Raw genomic sequence first — 24,367 nt, 5'->3', positions numbered from 1 at the left:
TGATCATAACAGACCAGTTAGTTTACTGTCATGTATCTTGAAATTATTTGAAAGCGTTAATAAAGCTCAGTTAATTCATTTTGCGTTCTATGGCAAACCAATACTGAATCTCAAACAACAATGATTTCAAAATTACCTTTATAGTTGCTATACTCCATCCTAAAATTTATATAAGACAATTTAATTTCATAATATGAATCAATCATTAAAATATTTGTTGCTCTTTAGACAGTAAAAAGTAAAATCACAAAAATACTGAACTTAGAGGAAAATCAATTCGGAAAGTCCATAATCACATGGCAAAATATAAAAATCAAAACGCACCAAAAACGAATGGACAAGAACTGTCATATTCCTGACTTGGTACAGGCATTTTCAAATGTAGAAAATGGTGGATATAACAATCTTTTGACACTTTTTGGAAAATTCGTGTAATGCAATGGTTTGCTTTACCGAGAAATAATTGATGATGCAATGGTTTGCACTTACCAAGAATTAATTGGTGATGCAATGGTTTGCAACTACCGAGAAGCAATTGGTGATGCAATGGTTTGCAATTACCGAGAAGTAATTGGTGATGCAATGGTTTGCACTTACCAAGAAGTAATTGGTGATGCAATGGTTTGCACTTACCAAGAATTAATTGGTGATGCAATGGTTTGCAATTACTGAGAAGCAATTGGTAATGCAATGGTTTGCAATTACTGAGAAGTAATTGTTGATGCAATGGTTTGCAATTACCGAGAAGTAATTGCTGATGCAATGATTTGCAATTACCGAGAAGTAATTGTAAATTCAATGGTTTGCAATTACCGAGAAGTAATTGTTGATGCAATGGTTTGCACTTACCGAGAAGTAATTGGTGGTGCAATGGTTTACACTTACCGAGAAGTAATTGATGATGCAATGATTTACACTTACCGAGAAGTAATTTATGATGCAATGGTTTGCACTTACCGAGAAATAATTGGTGATGCAATGGTTTGCACTTACCAAGAATTAATTGGTGATGCAATGGTTTGCAACTACCGAGAAGCAATTGGTGATGCAATGTTTTGCAATTACCGAGAAGTAATTGTAAATTCAATGGTTTGCAATTACCGAGAAGTAATTGTAAATTCAATGGTTTGCAATTACCGAGAAGTAATTGTTGATGCAACGGTTTGCACTTACCAAGAAGTAATTGTTGGTGCAATGGATTGTACTTACCAGTGTATTACTGAATAGAACAGACACACAAATACAACAAAAGTATACAGGGTTTGTCTAATATTCATGTTGTAGTGAACATGTATTCGAGTGTTGGTATGTTTTCCGATACATCAATTCTTTGAATTATAATTGATGACCATGGATTAGTCATAACTAATAACGACAAAGGAAACAATTTAACAAAATGGCAAACAAATGAGCATTTATATTGAAATTTAGTAACATTTGTTGTATTACTTAGCAATTACAGCATATGTCATTATAGGGTACTACTGATTAGTGAACGCAGTATGCATGAAACTATATAAGTGTTGTTTCATTTCTTAGAGAAAAATTGTTCAGAAATTCTTTTAATGGAATTAAAGTTTTTATCTGTATTCCTATTTTGAGTATCCTTTATGGGATCAGACAAAAGATTTGAGATTTGGTCTCAAGTATTTTCGAGTATGAACAGCTGTTTGGTTTTTTTACTCCCGCTTTAAAAAAAAAAAGTGGGGTCTACTGTTTTACCTCTGTCTGTCCGTCCGTCCGTATGTCCCATGAATATTTTTCGTCGCATCTTTCTCAGGAACTACATTAAAAGATTCCTGAAATTTGGTTTCAGGGTTTATATGAGTCAGCTATACCGTGTGATGCATTTTCAGATATATCACTGAACAACTTCCTGTTAACCCAACACCACTTTGTAAAGAATCACTCGGATTCAAAATAATTATTCTCTGAAACTAACATTATCAAGATGCTTGATTTTTCTATTGACATCATATAATTCCTTACGTTTGGAGAACGTACTTTTCAACAGACTGTCGGTATTCCTATGGGAAGCAATTGTACCCCTCTTGTTGCCGAATTGTTCCTTTATTATCATTTAGGAAGAAAAATAAGAAGTAAGCAAAATTCTTCAACTTTACTTTCCGCTATAAAGATTATGTTCTCTCACTAAGTAATTCAAAATTTGGTGACTATGTTGAACGCATCTATCCCATCGAATTAGAGATACATAATACAACAGATTACAACAGCAATGTCAAATCTGTACTGCTTTATGGCTCAGAATGTTGGAGAATTATACAAACTGACTTCAACAAACTGGCTACATTCCACAATACCTGCTTGAAAAAAATATGCAAAATCTGTTGGCCCAACAAAATAACAAATGAAGAACTATTCAAACTGACAGCACAAAGAGACATAAGAGATGGAATAAAAACTAGAAGATGGAAATGGATAGGTCATGTCTTAAGGGCATACGATACAGTTTTGACATTTTGTTGAAAATTTCCATATGGTCATTTTTTAAATTTTCTGTTTACTAAACTTTGAATTTTTTCGAAAAACTAAGGATTTTCTTATCCCAGGCATAGATTACCTTAGCCGTATTTTGCACAACTTTTTGGAAATTTGGATCCTCAATGCTCTTCAACTTTGTATTTGTTTGGTTTATAACTATTTTGATATGAGCGTCACTGATGAGTCTTATGTAGACGAAACGCGCGTCTGGCGTACTCAATTATAATCCTGGTACATTTGATAACTATTTACACCACTAGGTCGATGCCTCTGCTGATGGACGTTAAGTCCCCGAGGGTATAACCAGCCCAGTAGTCAACGTCAATTATGTGGTCATTTTTGTAAATTTCCTGTTTACTAAACTTTGAATTTTTCGAAAAACTAAGGATTTTCTTATCCCAGTCATAGATTACCTTAGCCGTATTTGGCACAACTGTTTGGAATTTTGGATCCTCAATGCTCTTCAACTTTGTATTTGTTTGGTTTATTCCTATTTTTATATGAGTGTCACTGACGAGTCTTATGTAGACGAAACGCGCGTCTGGCGTACTAATTTATAATCCTGGTATAATCCAACTCTCGACAGTTAAATTCTAAATATTTAAAACGCTCGGCAAGCCTCGCGTTTTAAATTTTAGAATTTAACTGTCTCAAGTGGATAAATATCGTTTAACACTCGATGCAGTGGTAGAATCTATATATAAATGTGAAAACAAATAACTCATATTGATCAAATTTTGAAGATCGCAAGAAAAAAAAACCGTCAATTGTTGCTGTATACTTTTCAAATTTAAAAAAAAATGCACTATTTACGTTTCCATGAAAATTGGTAAACATAATCTTTTTATGTAATTAAACCAGATGTTATTTTATAAAAGAGGGCTCCATGAACTCGTTTTCAAGTAAAATTGGTTTGAATGATAAACATCAGTTGAAAACTGCATCTTTTCTCAATAAGTCACTGTTTGACGTCGCAACAATAACAATCGCTTTAGCTTAAAAGAGTCACTGAGGTGGACTCCAACTGGCAAGAGGAAAAGGGGAAGACAAAAAGAAACATGGAGAAGAACAGTGGAAAGCGAGATAACTGCGGTTGGGATGTCATGGCGAGAAGTAGAGAGGAAAGCATAAGACAGAGTGTTATGGAGGGATCTAGTGTCGGCCTTATGTGCATCGAAGCACGAAAAAGATTAAGTAAGTAATACAACAGACAGTTAAATCTGCCTCATATCTTCACTACATCAGAAATTGACGAGGGTCGGTTGAAAGCAAAAGTTGTTGAAGACAATGTAGCAAGCATTGATGGAAATAAAGAAATTTTAAAAAGAAAAACAAAACAAAACAAAACTTAATGACAAAAGAGATGATTTAAGCTTCCCAATTGTGAACTTTCCATTTCTATTTTAACAAATGTGACCTACCGAATTAGCCAATTTACCGGGTTTGTAATAACATGAGCAACACGACGGGTGCCACATGGGGAGCAGTATCTGCTTACCCTTTCTGGAGCACCCGGGACCACCCTCCAGTTTTCGCTGGGATTCATGTTGCTTTGTCTTAAGTTTTCTATGTTGTGTTTAGTGTGCTGTTGTTTTTATTTTGTCTTTTCCTTTTTAATTTTAAGCCATGGCTTTGTCAGTTTATTTTCGATGTGTAAGTTAGGCTGTCCCTCTAGTGTCTTTCGCCCCTCATTTACACATGGCACTCAAAGTTGACAAAATTTTCGTCGCATTTTTCTGAGGAACTACATAACAAAGATTTCTGAAATATGGTATCATGGTTTAAATGAGTCATTTAACGACTTCCTGTTTATCAAACACTTACTAGTACATCATTTTACACGTGACACCCAAGTTGAAAAAAACATTTATATTGAAATTTATTAACATTTGTTGCATTACTTCGTAATAACAGCATAGATATGTACTAATGATAAGGGAACGCAGTATGCATGAAATTATAAAACGTGTTGTTTTATGCAGTTTTTTAAAGGGGCATCGGTGGCCGAGTGGTCTAAGTATTTAAACCAATACTGTGGTTGTTACTTCGAACCCCGCTCGTGCAAGTTCACTCGACTCCAATCTTAATTGAATAGGATTGTCAGTTTTCCTATCGAAGGTCGGTGGTTTTCCCCGGGCACTCCGGCTTCCTCCACCAATAAAAACTGGCCTCCACGAAATAGCCCAACAGCGATGCTTAACAGTGGAGTTAAAACATAAAAAAGCAAAAAAAGTAATTATTTTTTTAGAGGAAAATTATTCAGAAATGCTATTATTGAAATACAAGTAACTAATAGTATTCTTATTTGGATTTTCCTCCGTGGGACCAGGCAAACATAAAATAATATATGGCCTCATGCAATGTCGAGTATGGATAGCTACATGTAGGTTATTTTGTTTTATTCTTTATTACAATTGAAAATAGAAATAGAATTTCAACTACCCATCACTCTAAAAATCTTGGTAGTTGGGACATGATACGAGAATCGTCATAGCAACAACAAACGAATATTATTTTGGTTTTATGGAAATATGTAAAATGTGAAACAATACTTCAAGTTTATAATATAAACTCTTTAGCTATGGATTTTCAGTAGATATAACACTTAAGTTTGACCCTGTGAGAGAGAAAAAATAACACTAGAACGGTTGAGCATGACTGCGAGTATAATATATACATGTATATAAAACATATTTTTAATAATATAAAAAGTTATTTAATTCAAATTTTATTTTCAAATGTATATAAAAGATTATGAATAAATAGGTAAAACATATGACTAGTAGTAATAATCTGTCCTTTCAGGACTGTACGGAACATTTGAAGGGTAGCCATTTCCGTTTATGCGTTGTCTATTCATTTGAGCAGGTGGGGGAAAGTTATGTGGATGCGTGCCTTCACATTCGAGTATACAATTGTGTTGTGGCAAGTAACCTACTTGGTGTCTCTTAGGCGATTGACCTTTTGTTTCCTGTGGTCGTCCATCACTTGAATGCGTATCTAATACGTGATGGTCACATGGAGAAGTCCGAGAATTTGAGGCACTAGGAACATGATCATACATTGGATTATGAGCTTGTTTCGGTTTTGGCACTATTTGAGGTTTTCGTTTAGGTTTTTGCACAATAGCATAGTCATCGTCATTAATTTGATAATGCTGAACTCCTTGTTCAGTAGCACCATTCTGATATGCAGTGTTCTCTTCATGGTAATATTCGTTATTCTGATTTTTAAGCGGTGGGGGTGGAGTAGGGGGTCCAGCATTTTCCAATAATTCTGGAGGTGGAGGAGGAGGAAACTCAGATATCGTAGAAGTTTGCATATTTGAATTAGAATGAGTATGTGTACCTTCCTCTGCATCTTCAAAGTCTAAACTATCATATGATGCGTAAGGATTTTTTATTTTTGGTGGTCTGAAGCTTGTTGTTCTATTATTTGCCACTGAATTATCATTTGAACTATATGTAGATTTATCAATGGCGGTATACGGTCCTTCTGATGACACAGATGTAAACATTCGTGTGTTTCGTTTTTCTATATGATTAAAACACGATTCTCGTTCGGGAGATTCTTCAATGCCCTCTGAAAATGTTTGCATAGACGTCCCGCCTGGGTCAGTCCGACGTCCAGAATGTCCTGAGTCTGTATCGGACTGTGTAGCCAATTTGTATTGTCCAGTTTTTCTTAATGTACAATACCTTAAATAAAAAGTTGGTTTGAATATATTCAAAGAACAAATAGATGTTATTAAGATTACAAATGTCTACAAAATACACAAAAAACACAAAAAAAACACGGTCTCTTAAAGTTTTTATTTATTTTTTTCTACACAAATATACACATCAATTGACATACGAAGATCCTACAAATAGGTAAGGATGATCTGTGTTGTTTTTAATTTTAATTTTAATTTCTTTTTTTATATTTCGAAGTTAAGTAAGACGTCCATTATCGCTGTACCAGTGCACGTTTTTGTTTAAGGACAACTGAAGCCCGCCTCCGGTTGCATGAATTCTTGCTGTGTTGAAGACCCATTATCGGCCTTCAGCTGTTTTCAGCTCTTTTGTCGGGTTGTTGTCTCTTTGAAACATTCCCCATTTCTATTCTCAATTTAAATATTTAGCTGGCCAATTACAACGTCACAATATATGTTTAGAATTTCAGTTGGTAATGGGAGATTTAGAAATAAAAATCTTGTGATGAGTGTTCTCTTTTTAATACGGCTGTTTTAAACTAAGTCGTCGAATTTATTTATCAATATAGTTATTGGGAACAGCTATCTACTTTTGAGCTATTTAGTTAGCCATGTATATCACTTACCGACAGCAAACCAGACAAATTGCCATTACTATCCAGAACGCAATAACAAACAGGAAAAAGTTGATTACAACTATTTCTGAAATTACAAAAGAGAAGAAATACGTTGAATTAAAGAACTTCTTTTTCACATTACAAGTACATTAAAGGTAATACACCATGTACATACAGAAGCTGATATGTAAAATCAAATAAAAACGTTCCGAATATGTATAAATTAATGTAAGAAGCAACACAAAGGTGATTAATTTAAAAAAATGGACCTAGAGGAAATACTTAGGCAAACTGAAAAAAAGTTGTCTGTAAAAATTGATTTGCATTGTTCGTTATCATATACTGAATATATAAGAAGTAGCTAAACGGTTTTTCATTCAAGGAAAACTTACTGAAAATATTATAAAATCTTTCCGGGTCAAACGAAGATATCGTCACTTCATCTGTGTTATTATCTGAAATAGATTAGAATTATCCCTCTTTGATCAAGTTGTTTCAAAATTGTACGAAATGGGTCGAACCATTGTTAGTTTTACATTAATTGAAGTTTTCTATTACTTCTCGGGCTGAGATCAAATTTTAATTTTACCATTTCATGAGCAAATCTCTTTTCCTACAGTGCTATTAAAGTAACTTTCAGGTTAAAATGTGTACTGCAGTGTTCATAAAAAAAGTAAGAAAAGAAAAATCTGCCATCGTCTCTTTATATACATTTTGCACACAGCGAAAAGAACGCGTTTAACAAGCGTTGTACTGCAAGATGGAACCAAAATGGCGACTTCAAATTACATAACACATACAAAACATGTTGAACACGGCTTAAAAAATCGACCGTTTTTGAGAAGAAAAATGTATTTTTGTGAAAACTTGATCAATTCACTCACATTTCTAAATTTGTTAATGAATTTCTCTTTAGTTACTCTTCTAAACATGTTTTCAGCCATTACAGGGTCGAGAAATATGAAGACTGGTCAAAACAATTTTAAGGTGTATAAAGTGGCCAGTTTTAAAAACAGATTTTTTTCAGACTTAATGCTTTTTTTTGACAATTTAATACCTTGATTAAACCGTTTCAATGCCTTCTGATATACAAATACAATCTTTCTATGACATTTATCGAAACATTTGACAGTTTATTGTATCTGTTCTATTAGTTTAAGGTGAAGCATTATAGACAAAGTAAGATAACTAAAGCCTCGGTCACACCTTACCGGATAGCTCGAACGGACGCCTAACGGATAACTTTTTTTCAATCCGTTCATGTCCGTTAGACGTCCGTTCTTATCCGTTAGGCGTCCGTCCATATCCGTTAGGCGTCCGTTAAGCGTCCGTTTTGTCCGTTCTGTCCGGTGGAAAATTTTGAGCATGTTCAAAACTTTGAACGGACGTCCAACGGATAAAATGTCCGTTGAACGTCCGTTAGGCGTCAGTTAGACGTCCGTTTTGTACGGTACTCGTCCGTTTTGTATCCGTTACGTGTCCGTTATGCATTTAAGGTAGCAATACACAGTTTTAACTTTAGTTTCGCAGTATGGCCCCTGTGAATTTTTTAAATATGAAAGTTTTTGTACAATAAAATTGATTTTTAGATAATTGAAGAATAATAGAGCCTTCTTATGAACATTTAGATAGATTTTAACATGTTTTATAGGCCATTTGTATGATTGACAGTCCGTATTTTCCTATCCGTACCGTTCATATTTCCTTAAATTATTGAAGTGTTTATCAACAAAGATTTTGCGCTCGATCTTTTCAAATCAATTTTATGGAAAAAGGAGCAGGAAAGCATATGATTTTTTTTGGACCACTTTATAGATATAAACCTATGGATTCAGGAAAGGTATCACTGTAATTCATTGAAATTTTCCTTTAGACCAAATTTTGGAGACTTTTGTGACATGTTCACCCCCCTTTTTTGCTATATTTTGTATCTTAGAAATGCAGATTGTTGCCATGGTTACACCCAAAATGGATTATATTTCACCCTAATGAGCATTAGAAATCAAATCTATGGAAGATTTTCTTTCTACAAGTATTTACATGCATAACACACATATAAAGCCTTCTTTGTTAGACAGGAGGGGAAAGAGGGTGATTAAAAATTATGAGTGTCAATTTTAAGTTTTTTTCCTAACTGTGTATTGCTACCTATGCATCCGTTGGAGATCCGGTAGACCAATTCACCAACGGACGTCTACCGGACGCCTAACGGATAAAACGGATGTGAAACGGACAATAACGGAAGGATAACGGATAAAACGGATGCCTACCGGATGTCAAACGGACAAATGCCAATTGAAATTTCTCATGGTTTATTGCCTTTAATTTTTAGATGGTTTATTGCCTTTAATTTTCAGTTTCAGAATATTTTGTTCATCCGTTTTATCCGTTACGCTTCCGTTAGGTGTCCGTTTTATCCGGTACTCGTCCGTTTGATGTACGTTCGACGTCCGTTCTATCCGGTACATATCCGTTTCACGTACGTTCAATGTCCGTTGTGTGTCCGTTAGACATTCGTTATATGTCCGTTAGTACACCAACGGACTCCCAACGGATAAAATTTTTGTCAACGGATAACTTTTTTTTATCCGTTAGGCGTCCGTTCGAGCTATCCGGTAAGGTGTGACCGAGGCTTTAGCTATTACCCTATGTTTTCTTTAAGAAAAACAACTATTTTTTTGCAAAACAAAATGTATTATGTAAAAAGTAATTAAGTTTCATTGTGTTTTTTTACATGTTTATCACAAGATATGTTGGCGATAAAAGAAAAGGTTTTTTCAGTGTGGAGGAGCTCATTTGTTCAGTCTTTAATTCTCGATGAATAGTTTAGATCATTGGAAATAAACCCATCATAGATACCAGGACTAAATTTTGTATATACGCCAGACGCGCGTTTTGTCTACAAAAGACTCATCAATGACGCTCAAATCCAAAACAGTTAAAAAGGCCAAAATACACGAAGTTGAAGAGCGTTGGGGACCAAAATTCCTAAAAAGTTTGCCATATACAGCTAAGGTAATCTATGCCTGAAGTAGAAAGCAGTTCTCAAAAAACTGGTTGATACTGAAGTATTTAAAGATTTATGCCCTAATCAACGTTCTGAAGAAAAACGTTTTAAGCAGAATTATACACTATGTGATGAGGTAGAGTGTTGATTTGATTGTAGTTAATCAGATCACCACTAATGGATTGTAAATGTTTTATGTAATAAAAATGGTCTCACTGGTATATAGATACGATTACGTAGAAAGTCATTTAGAACAAATGTCATGGAATCGTGGTAAATAATCAATATAAATACAATTTTACAGAAAAAAAAGAGCAGCTGTCAATCTGGGTTCACCTGGAGACTGTTATAGATTCAAATGCTGACAGGAAAACATTCTTTTACATTTTTATTAGACTATCAATCAATGATAAGAGAAACTGCCAAATATTATTTGAAACAAGAGCTATTAATTCCCCCTGCATTTGTTTCATTAATGTTCCTATGTATGTTTTACAACTTTAAGATATGCAAATTAAGAATTCCAGTGATGCCATTATGGCACATGCCATTCGAAATATGTTGATGTTCTGTTTTCCAGGTTTTAACAGCAAATAGACAGATTCATGTGAATGCAATTCAATTTCATTTTTTTAAGTTTTGCATATGCTGCAGATCGAAATTACATCTTTCAAAAAAAGTATATAAACTATTCATTCTATTTGAAACAAAATTTTGTATGAATGTTATAATGCATGTTCTAATACTGGTTGGGATGATAGACTTTCGGATTTATAAATAAATAATTTTCTCATAGTTTAAATGTGGACTTCGAAGGGGACCCATACATGAACTGGTATGAAAAAAAAAGAAATATCCATACTACCGCTTACTTAACATGGAAGCGAAATTCATTTGTACTTGCAGGATAAAAAAAAACATTAGTACATTCGAAGTAATTCCAAACTGCCCGGTTAAGGATATACTCGAAACACTTACTTAACATGTGACCAGGAATTTAAGATACATCAAGCAAAGTTTGTTTTTATTAACAGAAAAATAGAATTAAAAATGCTTCGCTGAACCTTTTACGACCGCAGAGGTTGAACCCTGACCAGTTTGGGCAAAGTTGGACACAATATTTAAGCTTAAATAATGTCCGAATTTTGATTGCTTTCACATCTTTAACATGATATAGGTTTCTGACACTAAATAAATGTGGTCAAAAATCTTAAAAATACGCAATACTGTGCAATTGAAGATTTCTTCTTGAAAAAGAAAAAAAAAGAAAAATATTTTGAAAAACAAATGAATCCCTTTGTGATATGAAACTTGTTGAACAATATCAGAGAGATCCATGATACACTAACACACAAGTTATTGATCGGAAATACAAAAATGCTTGTTCTTAGTCCATTTTTGGCCCCCACTACCTAAGCTGTTGGTACCAGAACTCCCAAAATCAATCCCAGACTCATTTTGGTGGTATTGAACCTTCTTCTAGAGATCCATTCACTAAAACGAAAGATATTATCTCGAAACCATATGTATCATTCGGACGACGGCGACGAAATCATGCTAGTATACGAACCCCTAAAAAATGTGGTGGTCGTATAAAAACAACAAAATGCCTTTAACATCTCAGGTTTAAGTTTCCCAGACGAAAATAATAAACACTGAAGTGTTTGTTCGATTGCAGTTTTCTCTTCATGATTTAGTTAGATAATACATACATGTACCACCACCATTGACTAGAAATGTTCTGTCCCCTCTCGTTGTATACGCCGATGTTTGGTTGTATGTGGCATATAGTGATGAGCATGGTGTCACATAATGGGCAAAGGATGGACGTAGAGGTCTATATTTTAATACTGTAATAAATCAAATAAGCAATTAACAATAAAACTTGCTCAAAAATAGAATAAGGAGTAGGTATTTATCTGCATCTCATCATTGAAATTCACTTGTATTAATTTTCATAATCCACCACACAATAGGTTCAAAGTAAAAACGTTCTGTATTTTTACATTTCCAATACCCCTTGAGAGGAATATATGTTTCTCGACACTATTTATGCGTGCAAAACACAGAACATTCATTTTTTATGCTGCTATAATTCAATTACTGGTAAGGAAAAAGTGCTATGATATTTTGTAGTTCTGTTCTCTAAGGGAATATTTTACTGAGTGTGCAATTCCTTATCCATGAATAAAACATTATTTGCCTTAAGACCTTTTCAAGAAACAGATTAATCGTCCATGCTAAAACGAAGATTACTGTATTTCTGATTTTATTTATACCAAGGGAATTTTAATGCATTTTACTGCATCTAAATAAGTGTATCATGCTTTAAGCAAGGACAATTTCTCATTTACATAGAAAGCATATAAGGAATTGACAATTAATTATCCACTGTCCGTAACTCTAATGTTTAATGGCATCAGTGCACACGATGATGTTTTGACACTTTTGGATTTAAATTTGCACTCCATAATGTGTTGTTTTCTTCAAATAAACTCATCATAGATACCAGGACTAAATTTTGTATATACGCAAGACGCGCGCTTCGTCTACAAAAGATTCATCAGGGACGCTCGAATCTAAAAAAGTTAAAAAGGCCAAATAAAGTACGAAGTTGAAGAGCATTGAGGACGAAAATTCCTATAAATTTTGCCAAATCCAGCTAAGGTAATCTATGCCTGAGGTAGAAAAGCGTTAGTATTTCAAAAATTCAAAGTTTTGTAAACAGTTAATTTATAAATATAACCATATCAATGATAATTCATGTCAGCACACTATTGACTACTGGGCTGGTGATACCCTCGGGGAAATCAAATGCTTCTTGTACATTTTACTTGTTGGGTTTTAAGTTATATGATGTTTGTTGGTTGTTTTTTCCTTGTTTTCTTTGCCATGGCGTTGTCAGCATGTCTACGACTTGTGAGTTTGTACATTCCTTTTGGGGTACGCGTTTTACTTGAAGTTCAAACTAGTACTCTTGCTGGTGATAAGTGAACTACAACCCATGTTTTTGACGCAACAGGATATTTCCTCATTGTGGCTGAAGGCAAAGTACACATGGGTTCGCGATATTTCGGATTTTGATAAAATGGAAATTTGTTGCAGAACTCATTGAACTGTATCTGAATATCAAAAACAAAAACTCGTGGCAAAAGCCAAAAATGTAGGCCATTTACAGGACTTGTAAGTAAGCATACAGATTTTTCAATAACTATACATAAACTAAATAAAACATTGATGTTGATGTTGATTAAGATTTTATATTCCATGTTGTAATTTTCACATGTTTCTACTCATTACTGTTAACTAAAGAAGATTGTCATCTGTAACCAAATAAAACCTAAATATTATATCTGGAAGACAATTTATGGCATGTATATTGACAGGATTATTATTTTGGTTAAGAATGCCTTTTTCTTTAATTGATTTTTTGAACCCCCAAAAAGGATAGTTATAAGAGATGACGGTACATCAGAATAAAAATCTCCTGTTACCTATGTAGCTTTATAAGCGCAAATGATTCAGACATGCAATTTTGGGTGATCTTGGAATATTTGTGATTTAATGTTAAAAACGTCACCATGTTTTTACAAATAACGAAGCTGTAATACTGTTAACCTCAGTAGAGGGCGGTCTTTATTGAATAAATAGTCTCACTACAGTATACGTGTACAAACTAAACACCGGCGACATTCCCACTATCTCTTTCAACTTGGTTTATATCCCTGAAGACTATTTTGTCCTAATTCTACCATTGTGTCCAGGACTTGTAAACACTTATGTAGGCATGATATAAGATATTATGTAACCATTTTTTTTGTATGTCAATTTTGCCAATGTTTCTGATTTGGATAAATAAATAAATGATACTTGTAATAGTATTGCTTTTTTTAATATTTTTTTCTTGAATTGATATATTACCTTGATACGATATTACAAAACGATTCCCATGTTCTTCCCCGGCAGGGTATTGATTGTGTCGGATGTACAATGCACCACAAGACTTCTGTACTATGCTTGGTTTAGTCGTAAGACAACAATAATCTTTCTTTTCCACTTTTTGCGTTGGACAGTCAGTATATGTTATATGTAAAAATCTTGCACTATCGCGTGAGAATAAAACGTGAATTGTTACTTCCACAAATTGATTTCTTCCTGGAACAATTGCCCAGAAACATCCTTTAGGGTTTCCATAAGGATTGCTAGGAAAACCAGGACTTTTAATAATGCCAAATGCATTTGGTAATGTCAACATCTGTCCTGTGCATAAATCGTTTGAAAGTGTCTCTGAAAATATAAAAGGAGGATACAAAGCATCAAACAATCTTAATTCAACGGTTCGAGGTCAGTACATGGTTGTTTTCCTTATATATATATATATCAATCAAACAGTAAGCATCATTAACCCGGGCCGCTAAAAATGTTAGCTATGAATGATGGCTTTGTATAAATAAATCTTTCGAATGATGTTTATATTTATACTGTCCAAAATGGAATAATAAATCCTGGAATAATATTAACTTACCAAAATTACTGCACCAGATAAGCATTTTGACAAATGAATTAATGTCTCATTAGTGCTGCTCGACACTTTAGCTATTTGAAAATCCAAAAATTTTAACAAACGCCGAAAAGCCGATAAAACTAAAGATACCTAACATTAAAGCCAAACCCAGACAAGCAAGCGAAGTTTTTCTCGAGGAAATACATTCCTTAAGTTCCTGACGTTTTCAAGAAAATATCAAAATTTTTGCCAACAGTGACTCTGGTTACGTTGTTTTATTTCTTCTGTATTCTTGTTATAATATCAACGGTTTTGATTTGTTTTGATTTTGGTTTAATGTTGATTTTTAACATGCAATAACTGACCAATGAATTTCCCTTACCTGGTATGCATATGTAGTCAACTAATAAATTGGCATTCCTTGGAAGACTATTAAGACATGTGGAATTAGGCATAAACAATCTCAATCCAGACGCGTAACATACAACTTTTCCTTCGCAAAGAATGTACAATGTGTGTAGTATATTCCAGTTACATTCGGTATCAGGGTTAACACAAAAGGCCTTTCTAATATGAATTGCATTTCCAGGCTTACAGAATAGTCCTTCACTCTCGTCACTGCATAGATTTGTTCTGCATGGATGTGGTGATAGAGCTGAAAACAAGAAAAAAACACATAATATGTGCAAATGCACCAAAGGAAAAAAAAAAACATAATATGCAAAAATGCACCAAAGGAAAACAAACCCAACAACAAACAAAAAACAAAACTACAAAACTATTGTGCGCAAAGCAAACAAAATACTACATCCGATTTCCACCCCTTATCTATACACCAAGATCCATAACTATTGATACTAGTTGTTACAAGTTAAAGATGTCAATATCGAACTTGGATCCATTTCTTCATGCTAAATTTGAAACGAATTGGCTGAACTGTTAATGCACGGAAAAGACATATAGACTAAGTGACATTTTCCAATCAAATTAAGACCATAACTCCAAACCGATTAAATTGAAAATCGTCAATATTGAACCTAATTACAACTTTCATGTGCATTTAGCTTGACAAATATAAATCATTGACGTAGGCATTTTCAGCGATAATGACTTGCGCTGTCTTAGAAGATCTCGATTCTTACCAAATAAGACTATTTATCGGAGTTGTTATCATATAAGCAACACGACGGGTGCCACATGTGGAGCAGGATCTGCTTACCCTCTCGGAGCACCTTGAGAGCACCCCTAGTTTTTGATGGGGTTCGTGTTGCTTATTCTTTAGTTTTCTATGTTGTGTGTCTAGTGTACTATTGTTGTTCTGTTTAAGAAATAATTCCTTCGTGTCATGCTCTATGCTCATTTTAACATGGATAGGCATTATATTTGTCGATATTTTACACTGAGCGTTAGCGAGGTGCAAAATGTGGTCAAATATAATGCCTACCCATGTTAAAATGAGCATAGAGCATGACACGCAGGAATTATTTCGATTCTAATAGGACAAATACAGCATTTTTATAGGTCGAAGCGTTCGAAAATACCGTGAAAATGTTAGGCTTTTCCCGTTTCCTTCACGAGGAGTCTGTGCATTACATTTCTTATTTGATAAGTTTAAAAACTACGAGCAGGGTAAATATATGTTGTTTTATAAAATATATAATAAAAATTCATGCTAGCTGCTTAAATGTATACATTTTAAAGGATAACGATGAAAATAACGTTAATATACACAGTAAGTTCGTGCGCATGTGTCAAACATATTTTTTATGCTCATTAGAACACGGCTTTGTAATAAGGACGTCATATTAGAATTGTCTTTTTTTCATTTTTAACCATGGCGTTTCCAGTTTATTTTCGATTTATGAGTTTGGCTGTCCCTCTGGTATCTTTCGTCCCTCTTTTACAAACACTTTGAGAGTGTGTCGTTGGCTAATGACAACGCATTAAGAATGACCTCAATAAAGTGAACTGCATTGTCGGATGGGTTATAACCATGACAGATACAAGATTAAAGACAGACAAGTTAAACAGGACGAGCTGTCAAAGAGGGAGGAAAAAAGCTCGTGCAATATAAAATTCTACTCGAGACAATATTCCCCAATATTCATGCAATAACCCTATAGTATCATATAGAAAGACTATGTGTGTGGGTCGGTTAAAAAATATGTTACATGAATAACTGTTCAGGGGTATACAGTCGCTAATTGTTTATGATTTGAGTAGTAGATTCGTTTGCACGTATATGACGTAAAGACGTTTACTGAAATAAACCTAGAGCAATCTTCCATATGATATTTACATATTTACCGAAAGAGCTGTAATTTCGATTTAATACTATAAATGATGGAAAATAATAAATTGAAAACAAAACTAGAATATAAAATACATCAATGAGATTTATTTGATACTAACCTCGAACACATCTGTACGATATAATCATCTGTTTAAGGGTAAAACCTTTACAGTAAGACCATATCTGATCTTTTAGTCCGACAGTTTCGCATGAGTTCTGCCCATCACATATACTAAGGATTCTTGGTTTCTCTGGACAGGTATAGTTGTGAGGTAGACATGTTACATCAATTATTCTTAAAATACGACCAGGTTCACAAACTAGTTGTTTTCCACTGTTTTTACATGCATCTGTGGTAAGTATGTCTGTTATTTCTGGAAAAAAACCAGAAGCTGAATATGTCACACCAAATAAAAGTTTCACAGGATAACTGTTTCTTTGCAAATAGTGTTTATGTACCTTATAGAAGCCAGAAAACCTGTTTCTTTGCAAATAGTGTTTATGTACCTTATAGAAGCCAGAAAACAGCTAAGTTTCTCGTGTTAGTAAACGAAAAATTAGAAATGAGTGTCAATGAAAAAAATATACAAAAGTAAACAGTTGTAGGCCAAACTTCGACCTTTTACATGGAGTCCTGGCTCACACCGTACAACAAGCTGTAAAGGGCCACAACTGACTAGTCAAACACAATTCAACAAGAAAATCAAATATATAAACTATATAAAAAACCGAGAAACGAGAAACATTTATAAACCACATCAACAAACGACAACCACTGAACGAAAGGTTTCTGACTTAAGACAGGAGTAAACAAATGATACAGATAACTACTTTCAGAAACCCATTGTTTTGACATGCATACAATTTTAAAACATTCAGCTGCTGTTTTGTATAGAATTATAATAGATATTGAGAACCTGGTTGCTAGTAGCTTTGTTTATATCAAAGCAACAACTTTTGCAAACTCTTTGTTTTTTATAGTTCCTTATATTTCGCTATAACCTTGCTGCTTCTTTTAAGTGCTTGTTTGGGCTGTCTGTTTGCTGCATGCCGGGAAAATAACAAATGGTTACAGTAGCGTTTTACATGTTTTCTATTTGGTGTTTAATCATAGTCATGTCTTGTAAATGTAATGCGATATTGACTGTCTGTGTTGTAACTTAATTTCTATTTTACAGAAGAGCAAACAGAATGACATTTCACTAAAAACAGAGTCGATTCCAATTATTGCTGTTTGTTTACATAGAAAGTTAATGTTATTCTCAGTTTTACAGGGAATGATTTTCGTGACAGAATCGATTCCAGTGTCAGTTTGGTTTCATGACGTTTACCATAAAAGTCGGAAATTGTTTCTCGAAGTGCCATGCTAGACCAATTTTCTAGAGGATTCACACTAACATTATGTAATCATAAATAACACTTTAAAACATAGAGATTTAATCACCAAAAAAAAACAATTCTAAATCCATAAATTGATAGTTTGCTTAATAGACTGAAGAAAGGAAGACTTTTAATTACGTAAATATAGTTTCATTTTGACGTTGCTTCTTTTATCATTGGGTCAGGGCTAGTTAGTTCATTTTACCAATTAAAACATTTTGCACTATTTCCTATTTTGTACATGATAAGCATGAGTTGAAAATAACATGTATTGTAACAAATTAATATCCTTTAGAGTAACAAGACGACCAACCACGACAATGAGATATAATTAAAAGCGAACAAGCATAAGAGTTATCAGAAATTTTCAGAATAAAAAAGATTAAAACCAATAACATTACTTAATAAAACTAATTAAATACACTTTGGTATTTAGAAACTGTTGTGTTTACTTTTTCAAAAAAGTTAAACATTAATCAAGCTTCGTGAAAATTTATTCAACTTTAACTCAGTCATTTAATATCCTGAAACTATCTCTGTCTTCATTGCATCATATTTTGACACAACTACTTCTGGACACCACAACTGCATGTTCGACCATTGACAATCAATTCGCCCGGTCGTCATTTTTTGTGACCCAAGTGTTTTCCAGAAAAAAAATATTTTTGCGAATTGTGTACAAAACTACGATTGCAACTTACTCAAGCAAATATGACCTAGGCTAATATTGTTTTTTCTTATATAATTAAAATCCAATTTTACCATACTAAGAACTAGTATTCAATCTACATATAGCATTCGAGGAATCGTGGTTTAGAGTATCCCGGTTGGTGGTATTTTAAGATTTTTTTAACGATGTAGCAAGACAATCCTAATAATAGTTAATTTTCGATGATATCAACTGCTGAGCTATGATTTGTATAATTAAATGAAATTGAGTATGGCGTCAACATGGTGGTTCGGCTGAAAAAGTGACTTCCTTTCATTACTTCTTTAATATGCAAGTTAAGTGCCAATCGACAGTTAATTACGTCCAAAATAATTATTGTAATAAGACCATGTACTGCCATGTATAATAGGAAACAATTATATATAGTGTTATGCTATTGAATTATTTACAGTGCATGCAGATAATTAAAGTTTTATTGACCACTTACAATGCATGTTGTACTTCAAAGTAAGTAACTATTGAGGAAGTACATGGTACAATGATATAAAGTACTAACTTGTCATAATATCAGAATTCCCTTATACTTTTATGAAATGCCTTGTGATCTATAATTCATTTGCCCACCTACACTTTTATTCTCGTGCTTACCTGATGAATCATGTTACAAAAACGGTTCAAAGGGGTGGGGTGGGGAGGGAGGTATTTTTTTTCTAAAAAGAAATAATTTGATCAAGCAGATGACAAAAAAGTATTCTGAATCCAGAATTCCCCATACCTAATCATGCTAATAGTGTTATTATTTTTAAGAAGAAAACAATTGACTGATAGCATCGTTAAACTAAAATAAAACAAAATGTTTGACTCAGACAAAAAAAACATAACACTCCCTTTCCGCCCCGCTTTTAAAGTTAAAACGTTGCTCCCTTATTAGGGTGTTAACGCATTGACGAAAGCTTATTTTGTTTAGCGATTTATACAGAATCATTATCTTAATTAAAGAATCAGTACATAATATTTGTAACACAACTAAAAACTGACACTGTATGATCTTAACGTTTTATAGACATGCTAAATATTAAAATATTCCTTACGTCATCAATTTTCTTTTGATTTTTCATTTTTGAAAAAAGCAAGACGTTTGGGATGTCATTGGAATATTTTATTGTCGGCTGGTGGGAACTCATAATATCCTTAAATATCGGAAACGGACTTTGATGACACCACGTGATGGGAACCTAGAACTAATTCCAGTAGAATATTTCCCCAAGGTGTAATGATCGGTTTTAAGCATGGATGAGTTTTACTGACGATGACGTGCTGTGTTAACTTTGTGAAGATTAGGTAATAATTCTTACATTAAATTTCTTTCTGTCTACGATATGCCAGCATGATATAGTGTTCTACTGTAATAAAACTCATATAGACGATTATATAACTTTCTCTGCCAATGTCTCAATACAAAGAGCACAGATTTAAATGTGAAACAAATAAGAAGTACGTTGAGTTCAATTCAAAATATTCCTTCATCAGTCACAAACAATGCTTACAATCACAAATTGTTCATACAATCGCAAACTACCCATGCATTCACAAACTACCCATGCATTCACAAACTACACATGCATTCACAAACTACACATGCATTCACAAACTACACATGCATTTACAAACTACCCATGCATGCAATCACAAACTATCCATGCAATCACAAGTCACCCATGCAATAAAAAAACTACACTTGCAATAAGAAAATACCCCTGTAATCACAAACGTCGATATGAGTTTTATTACATTACCCTGCAATTACAAACTACATCACCCTCTGCAATCACTAACTACGCTTACAATCACAAACTTTTCAAACAATCGCAAACTACCTATGCATTCACAAACTAGTGCTGCAATCCCAATTAACCCCTGCAATAAAAAAAAAATACCCTTGCAATCAGAAACTACCTCTTCAATCACTAACTACATCAACTCTGCAATCACAAACTACCCTTGGAATTTTAAACTGCAAATACCATTACAAATTATAAATACAATCAATTACTATAGTACGAAGAAAACAATAAATCATTTCAATACAAATGACTTTTGAATATTCCCTGCATTGATTATTACTTAAACACTTTAAAAGTCGACTAAGCTCATCATAGATATCAGGATTAAAATTAAATGCACATCTGTTGCAGAAAAAAACAAATTATACATTTGATATTATCCTTTAACTTAATTCAGTTACATCCTATCATTGCTCAGTTAATAAGACAGTAATGAGTCAATCGACAGCTAAATGTCCCAGATAATTACTGCAACAGTACCACGTATAACGGGGAACATTTATAGTGATATTGAATTCTTCACAGTATATACAGATAATTACAACATATGGACAAATAACAATGTAGGCATTATAATCTTGAAATTTATAGTGTCCAACAAATACTGTTTGCTTATGTCGCGTATCTTTATCATATAAACCAGGATAAAAGCATACCTGTGTATTGTTCAATGTTTAACCAAAAGAGTTTATGAACAACATCAAAATTGAACACCTATAGGTCAGCGTAAGGTCTTCAACAATGAGCTATTTAACCAAGAAAACCAACAGCTTCATTTATGGTTTGCTTAAACATGCTTGCAAGCGTTTAACCCCATCACCTAACCTATGCCAGTTTTGAAACACCAAAACATAAGAACAAACCCATCAGGCATAGAGCTTCCAAATTTTAAACTTTCTATTTGTATCATTTATATAGCAAAATTAAGGCGTCTGCATATTGATTTTATATTATTCAGTTGATACGATATTCTAGAGCTTGTGTTTCCTATTATGATTTCATTGGGGGTTGCTGCTTATACAAGAAAGTTTTAAACCAAGTGGTCCAAGTGGTAAAGATGCAGTTGTTTCTTTATATGTTGTACGGACTCCATCACATGTTGTTTGACAATAATGAAATAATTGTGTCACCGATGACCAAGGATATGTTCCTATTGTCGTAACTCTCATCCACTTTTTCTCTATTGTGATATCATTTGACTTACAAATGGATTTCTACTTGCAGGAGCAATAAGACGACAAAAATATATGGGCAAGTAACTGTCTATCAATTTGGAGCACCCGAGCTCGCTCCTGGTTTTGGTAGGGTTCGTCTTGCTCAGTTCATAGTTTTCTATGTAGTGTTTAGTTGACTTGTTCTTCTTTTTGTCGATTTATTTTTGCTATTTTGCAAGGGCATTGTTATGTTTTCTTCGACTTGATGAACACCCCTTACTATCGTCCCATCTTTTTTCAAACATAAAAACAAAAGACACAAAGTACCGATCACAAATACTCGCAGTTAATGAAAACTAGTTTAAAGTCAATACAAGTTATAATAAATAAATCAGGTTCTCCCAGAACAAAAACGTTTCTCTGATGTTTCTTGTTTAATCGTCATCTGTGCGGATAATTTTCGTTATCATTTCTTTCGGTATATTTCTTCTGCTATTGATTAAGCCGTCAAATTCTCACCGAAATGATTGTCTATCAAATTACTACTGACAAATGGAAGTTCGCCATTCTACATATTTATTGATTTTTATATCTAAAAGCGAAAATCCATGTACAAATAACGTGTTCAGTTCTACTGTTGGATCAAAATACAGAATGTTTCATTGGTTTGCAATAAATAGAGTTAGAAGACATTATGACTTTAATAGATATAAGAAGATGTGGTATGAGTGCCAATGTGACAACTCTCCATCCAAGTAACAATTTGTAAACGAAAAACCATTATAGGTCAAAGTACGGTCTTCAACACGGAGCCCGCTTTATGACTTCAGATACCTTTTCCAATTGATGCAATATTTCTGCTAAAGGGGTTGATTACGAAACAATGTGATCAATAAAGCCTACCTATAATTTGTATTCTCTATATAACCCAGGGTGGTAGTCTTCTGACCTTAACAAGTCGATTAACAACAGAGAAAGCTACAATTACTATTTTTATTCAGTTTCAGATAATTCTACTTGAATGTAAATTTGTTACCACATAATTGCTTGTGGACAACTTAGATGAATGATATATGATAAAGCGACAGTGGACATGGTAATAATGTCAAATTGTATCAGGAAATAGTATTCCTGTCATTAGAAGGATGGTTAGTATACAATCAGATACAACAAATTGTCTTGTCTTTTCTCTGATTTATATGTCTGAAAGTTGTTCAGGCAAAAGCGCTTAATGCATTTCACATTGACAATCGTAATTACGGCAATTCAATTCACTCTCTGGGATTCTACTGACCAATATTGGTCAATTGGAATCAAGATCTGGCGCTTACGACCGTGATTCTATTGAAAAGATGAATTTTACGATTTACGGTCTTTACATTATTGCTGATAAGTTTGGTTTCGATTGGCCAATTGTTTTAAGGGGGGAATTGGTGATACACTATTGGATTTTATGAGAATATGTGTAGCAATATTGCCCCCCCCCCCCCCCCTGTACAACAGTCGTTCAGGAAATGCCCCGTTATACAGGGACATAACTTAAGAACCGTAGACGTGACGCTACCCAAATTTATACAACATTGAATAATCAAAGTTTTTGTGAAAGTAAGCATTGTGTAAGAGTTTCATAATTTTTGGTTAAGGCAAACTTAAGTTTGAGAACGGAAACGAAAATTCAGCATTTTTTTTTCACTTGTAAAGGGACATTACTCTAGAACAGTAAAAAGGACGTCACCACAATTCAAACTTGATCTGTTTTTTTGGTAGAACAAATGTAATAAGCAATGCGTATGAGTGTCATAAGATTTTGTTGAGGCAAACAAGGTTAGAAGAGGGAATCCAATTTTGGGACTGTGTAATTTAATTACTCTTTAATTTTTAACGTTTAGCTGTTTCAGACATTTTTCATTTTTTTTTTATGACAGGATAATATATAGAAAAGTCTTTAAGTAATTCAAACACCGAAATTTTCTTTGTTGATCCTTAGTTTGTTTACTCACATTGTAATGTTCTCTTATTTACAATGTGGTTGGTTGCACATGTGTTGTTTCTTTTTTGTGTTAATTATAAGCCAGTAGATGTATTATTTTAGTGCTATGTGTTGATTGTCATACAGATGAGAAAAATATCTCCGACTAGTAATTTACATTTTTATTAATTGTTTCTGACTTTTTCTTTCTTGTGGATGCCACAATTATATAGCTATAATGGTATGTCGCTGATATTCCTAGAGTTGTGTCTATTATAACTAATATACTAGTATATGTTATTTACTTTGATTGAAGTTCAAGTTGTCAACGGTCACATGAAAAAATTATGTATATGAGCTGATAGACAAAACAAGGCAGCCAGTCGGGAGACGCGTTACATCCCAAATTAAATTATTTCAAATTGTTGTCCTATTATTTTTTTCTAATCTGACTAGTAAGTTGGTTCATGTCATATTTGTTTTTCATTGACTATTTTGTTATGCATTAAATCGGTTTTTTTTCTTCTTTTAATTGAATTTTTTCGTATTTTCCTTGTCAGAACCTTTTATAACCGACAATACGGTATGTATTTTTTCACTTTTGAAGACCGTTCTGTTGCCTATAATTGTTTACATCCACATCGTGTGAACTTTGGTGGATAGTTGTCTCATTGACAATCATACCACTACACAATATCTCCTCATTTTTGTACATATAAGTTTAAAGCACTCG

The 24,367-nt window shown here is 33.5% G+C and overlaps 1 protein-coding gene across 1 annotated transcript in view; it reads right to left on the bottom strand.

The window, feature by feature from the left end:
* Positions 1-5,241: 5,241 nt before the first annotated feature.
* Positions 5,242-24,367, bottom strand: part of LOC134707129 (uncharacterized) — a 37,526-nt gene continuing 18,400 nt past the window's right edge. Inside the window, exons 2-8 of the mRNA XM_063566663.1 lie at positions 16,737-16,991; positions 14,707-14,979; positions 13,742-14,107; positions 11,533-11,670; positions 7,206-7,268; positions 6,823-6,898; positions 5,242-6,200 (exon numbers count right to left, since the gene is read on the bottom strand). Coding sequence (XP_063422733.1) covers positions 5,282-6,200; positions 6,823-6,898; positions 7,206-7,268; positions 11,533-11,670; positions 13,742-14,107; positions 14,707-14,979; positions 16,737-16,991 — 2,090 coding nt within the window. The 3' untranslated portion in view covers positions 5,242-5,281. The remainder of the gene's footprint in view (positions 6,201-6,822; positions 6,899-7,205; positions 7,269-11,532; positions 11,671-13,741; positions 14,108-14,706; positions 14,980-16,736; positions 16,992-24,367) is intronic.

Source organism: Mytilus trossulus, chromosome 2, assembly GCF_036588685.1.
Source record: "Mytilus trossulus isolate FHL-02 chromosome 2, PNRI_Mtr1.1.1.hap1, whole genome shotgun sequence".
NCBI classification, from domain to species: Eukaryota; Metazoa; Mollusca; class Bivalvia; order Mytilida; family Mytilidae; genus Mytilus; species Mytilus trossulus.
Note: the sequence above shows the minus strand (reverse complement) of the source record. Positions and strands in the feature narration are given on the sequence as shown.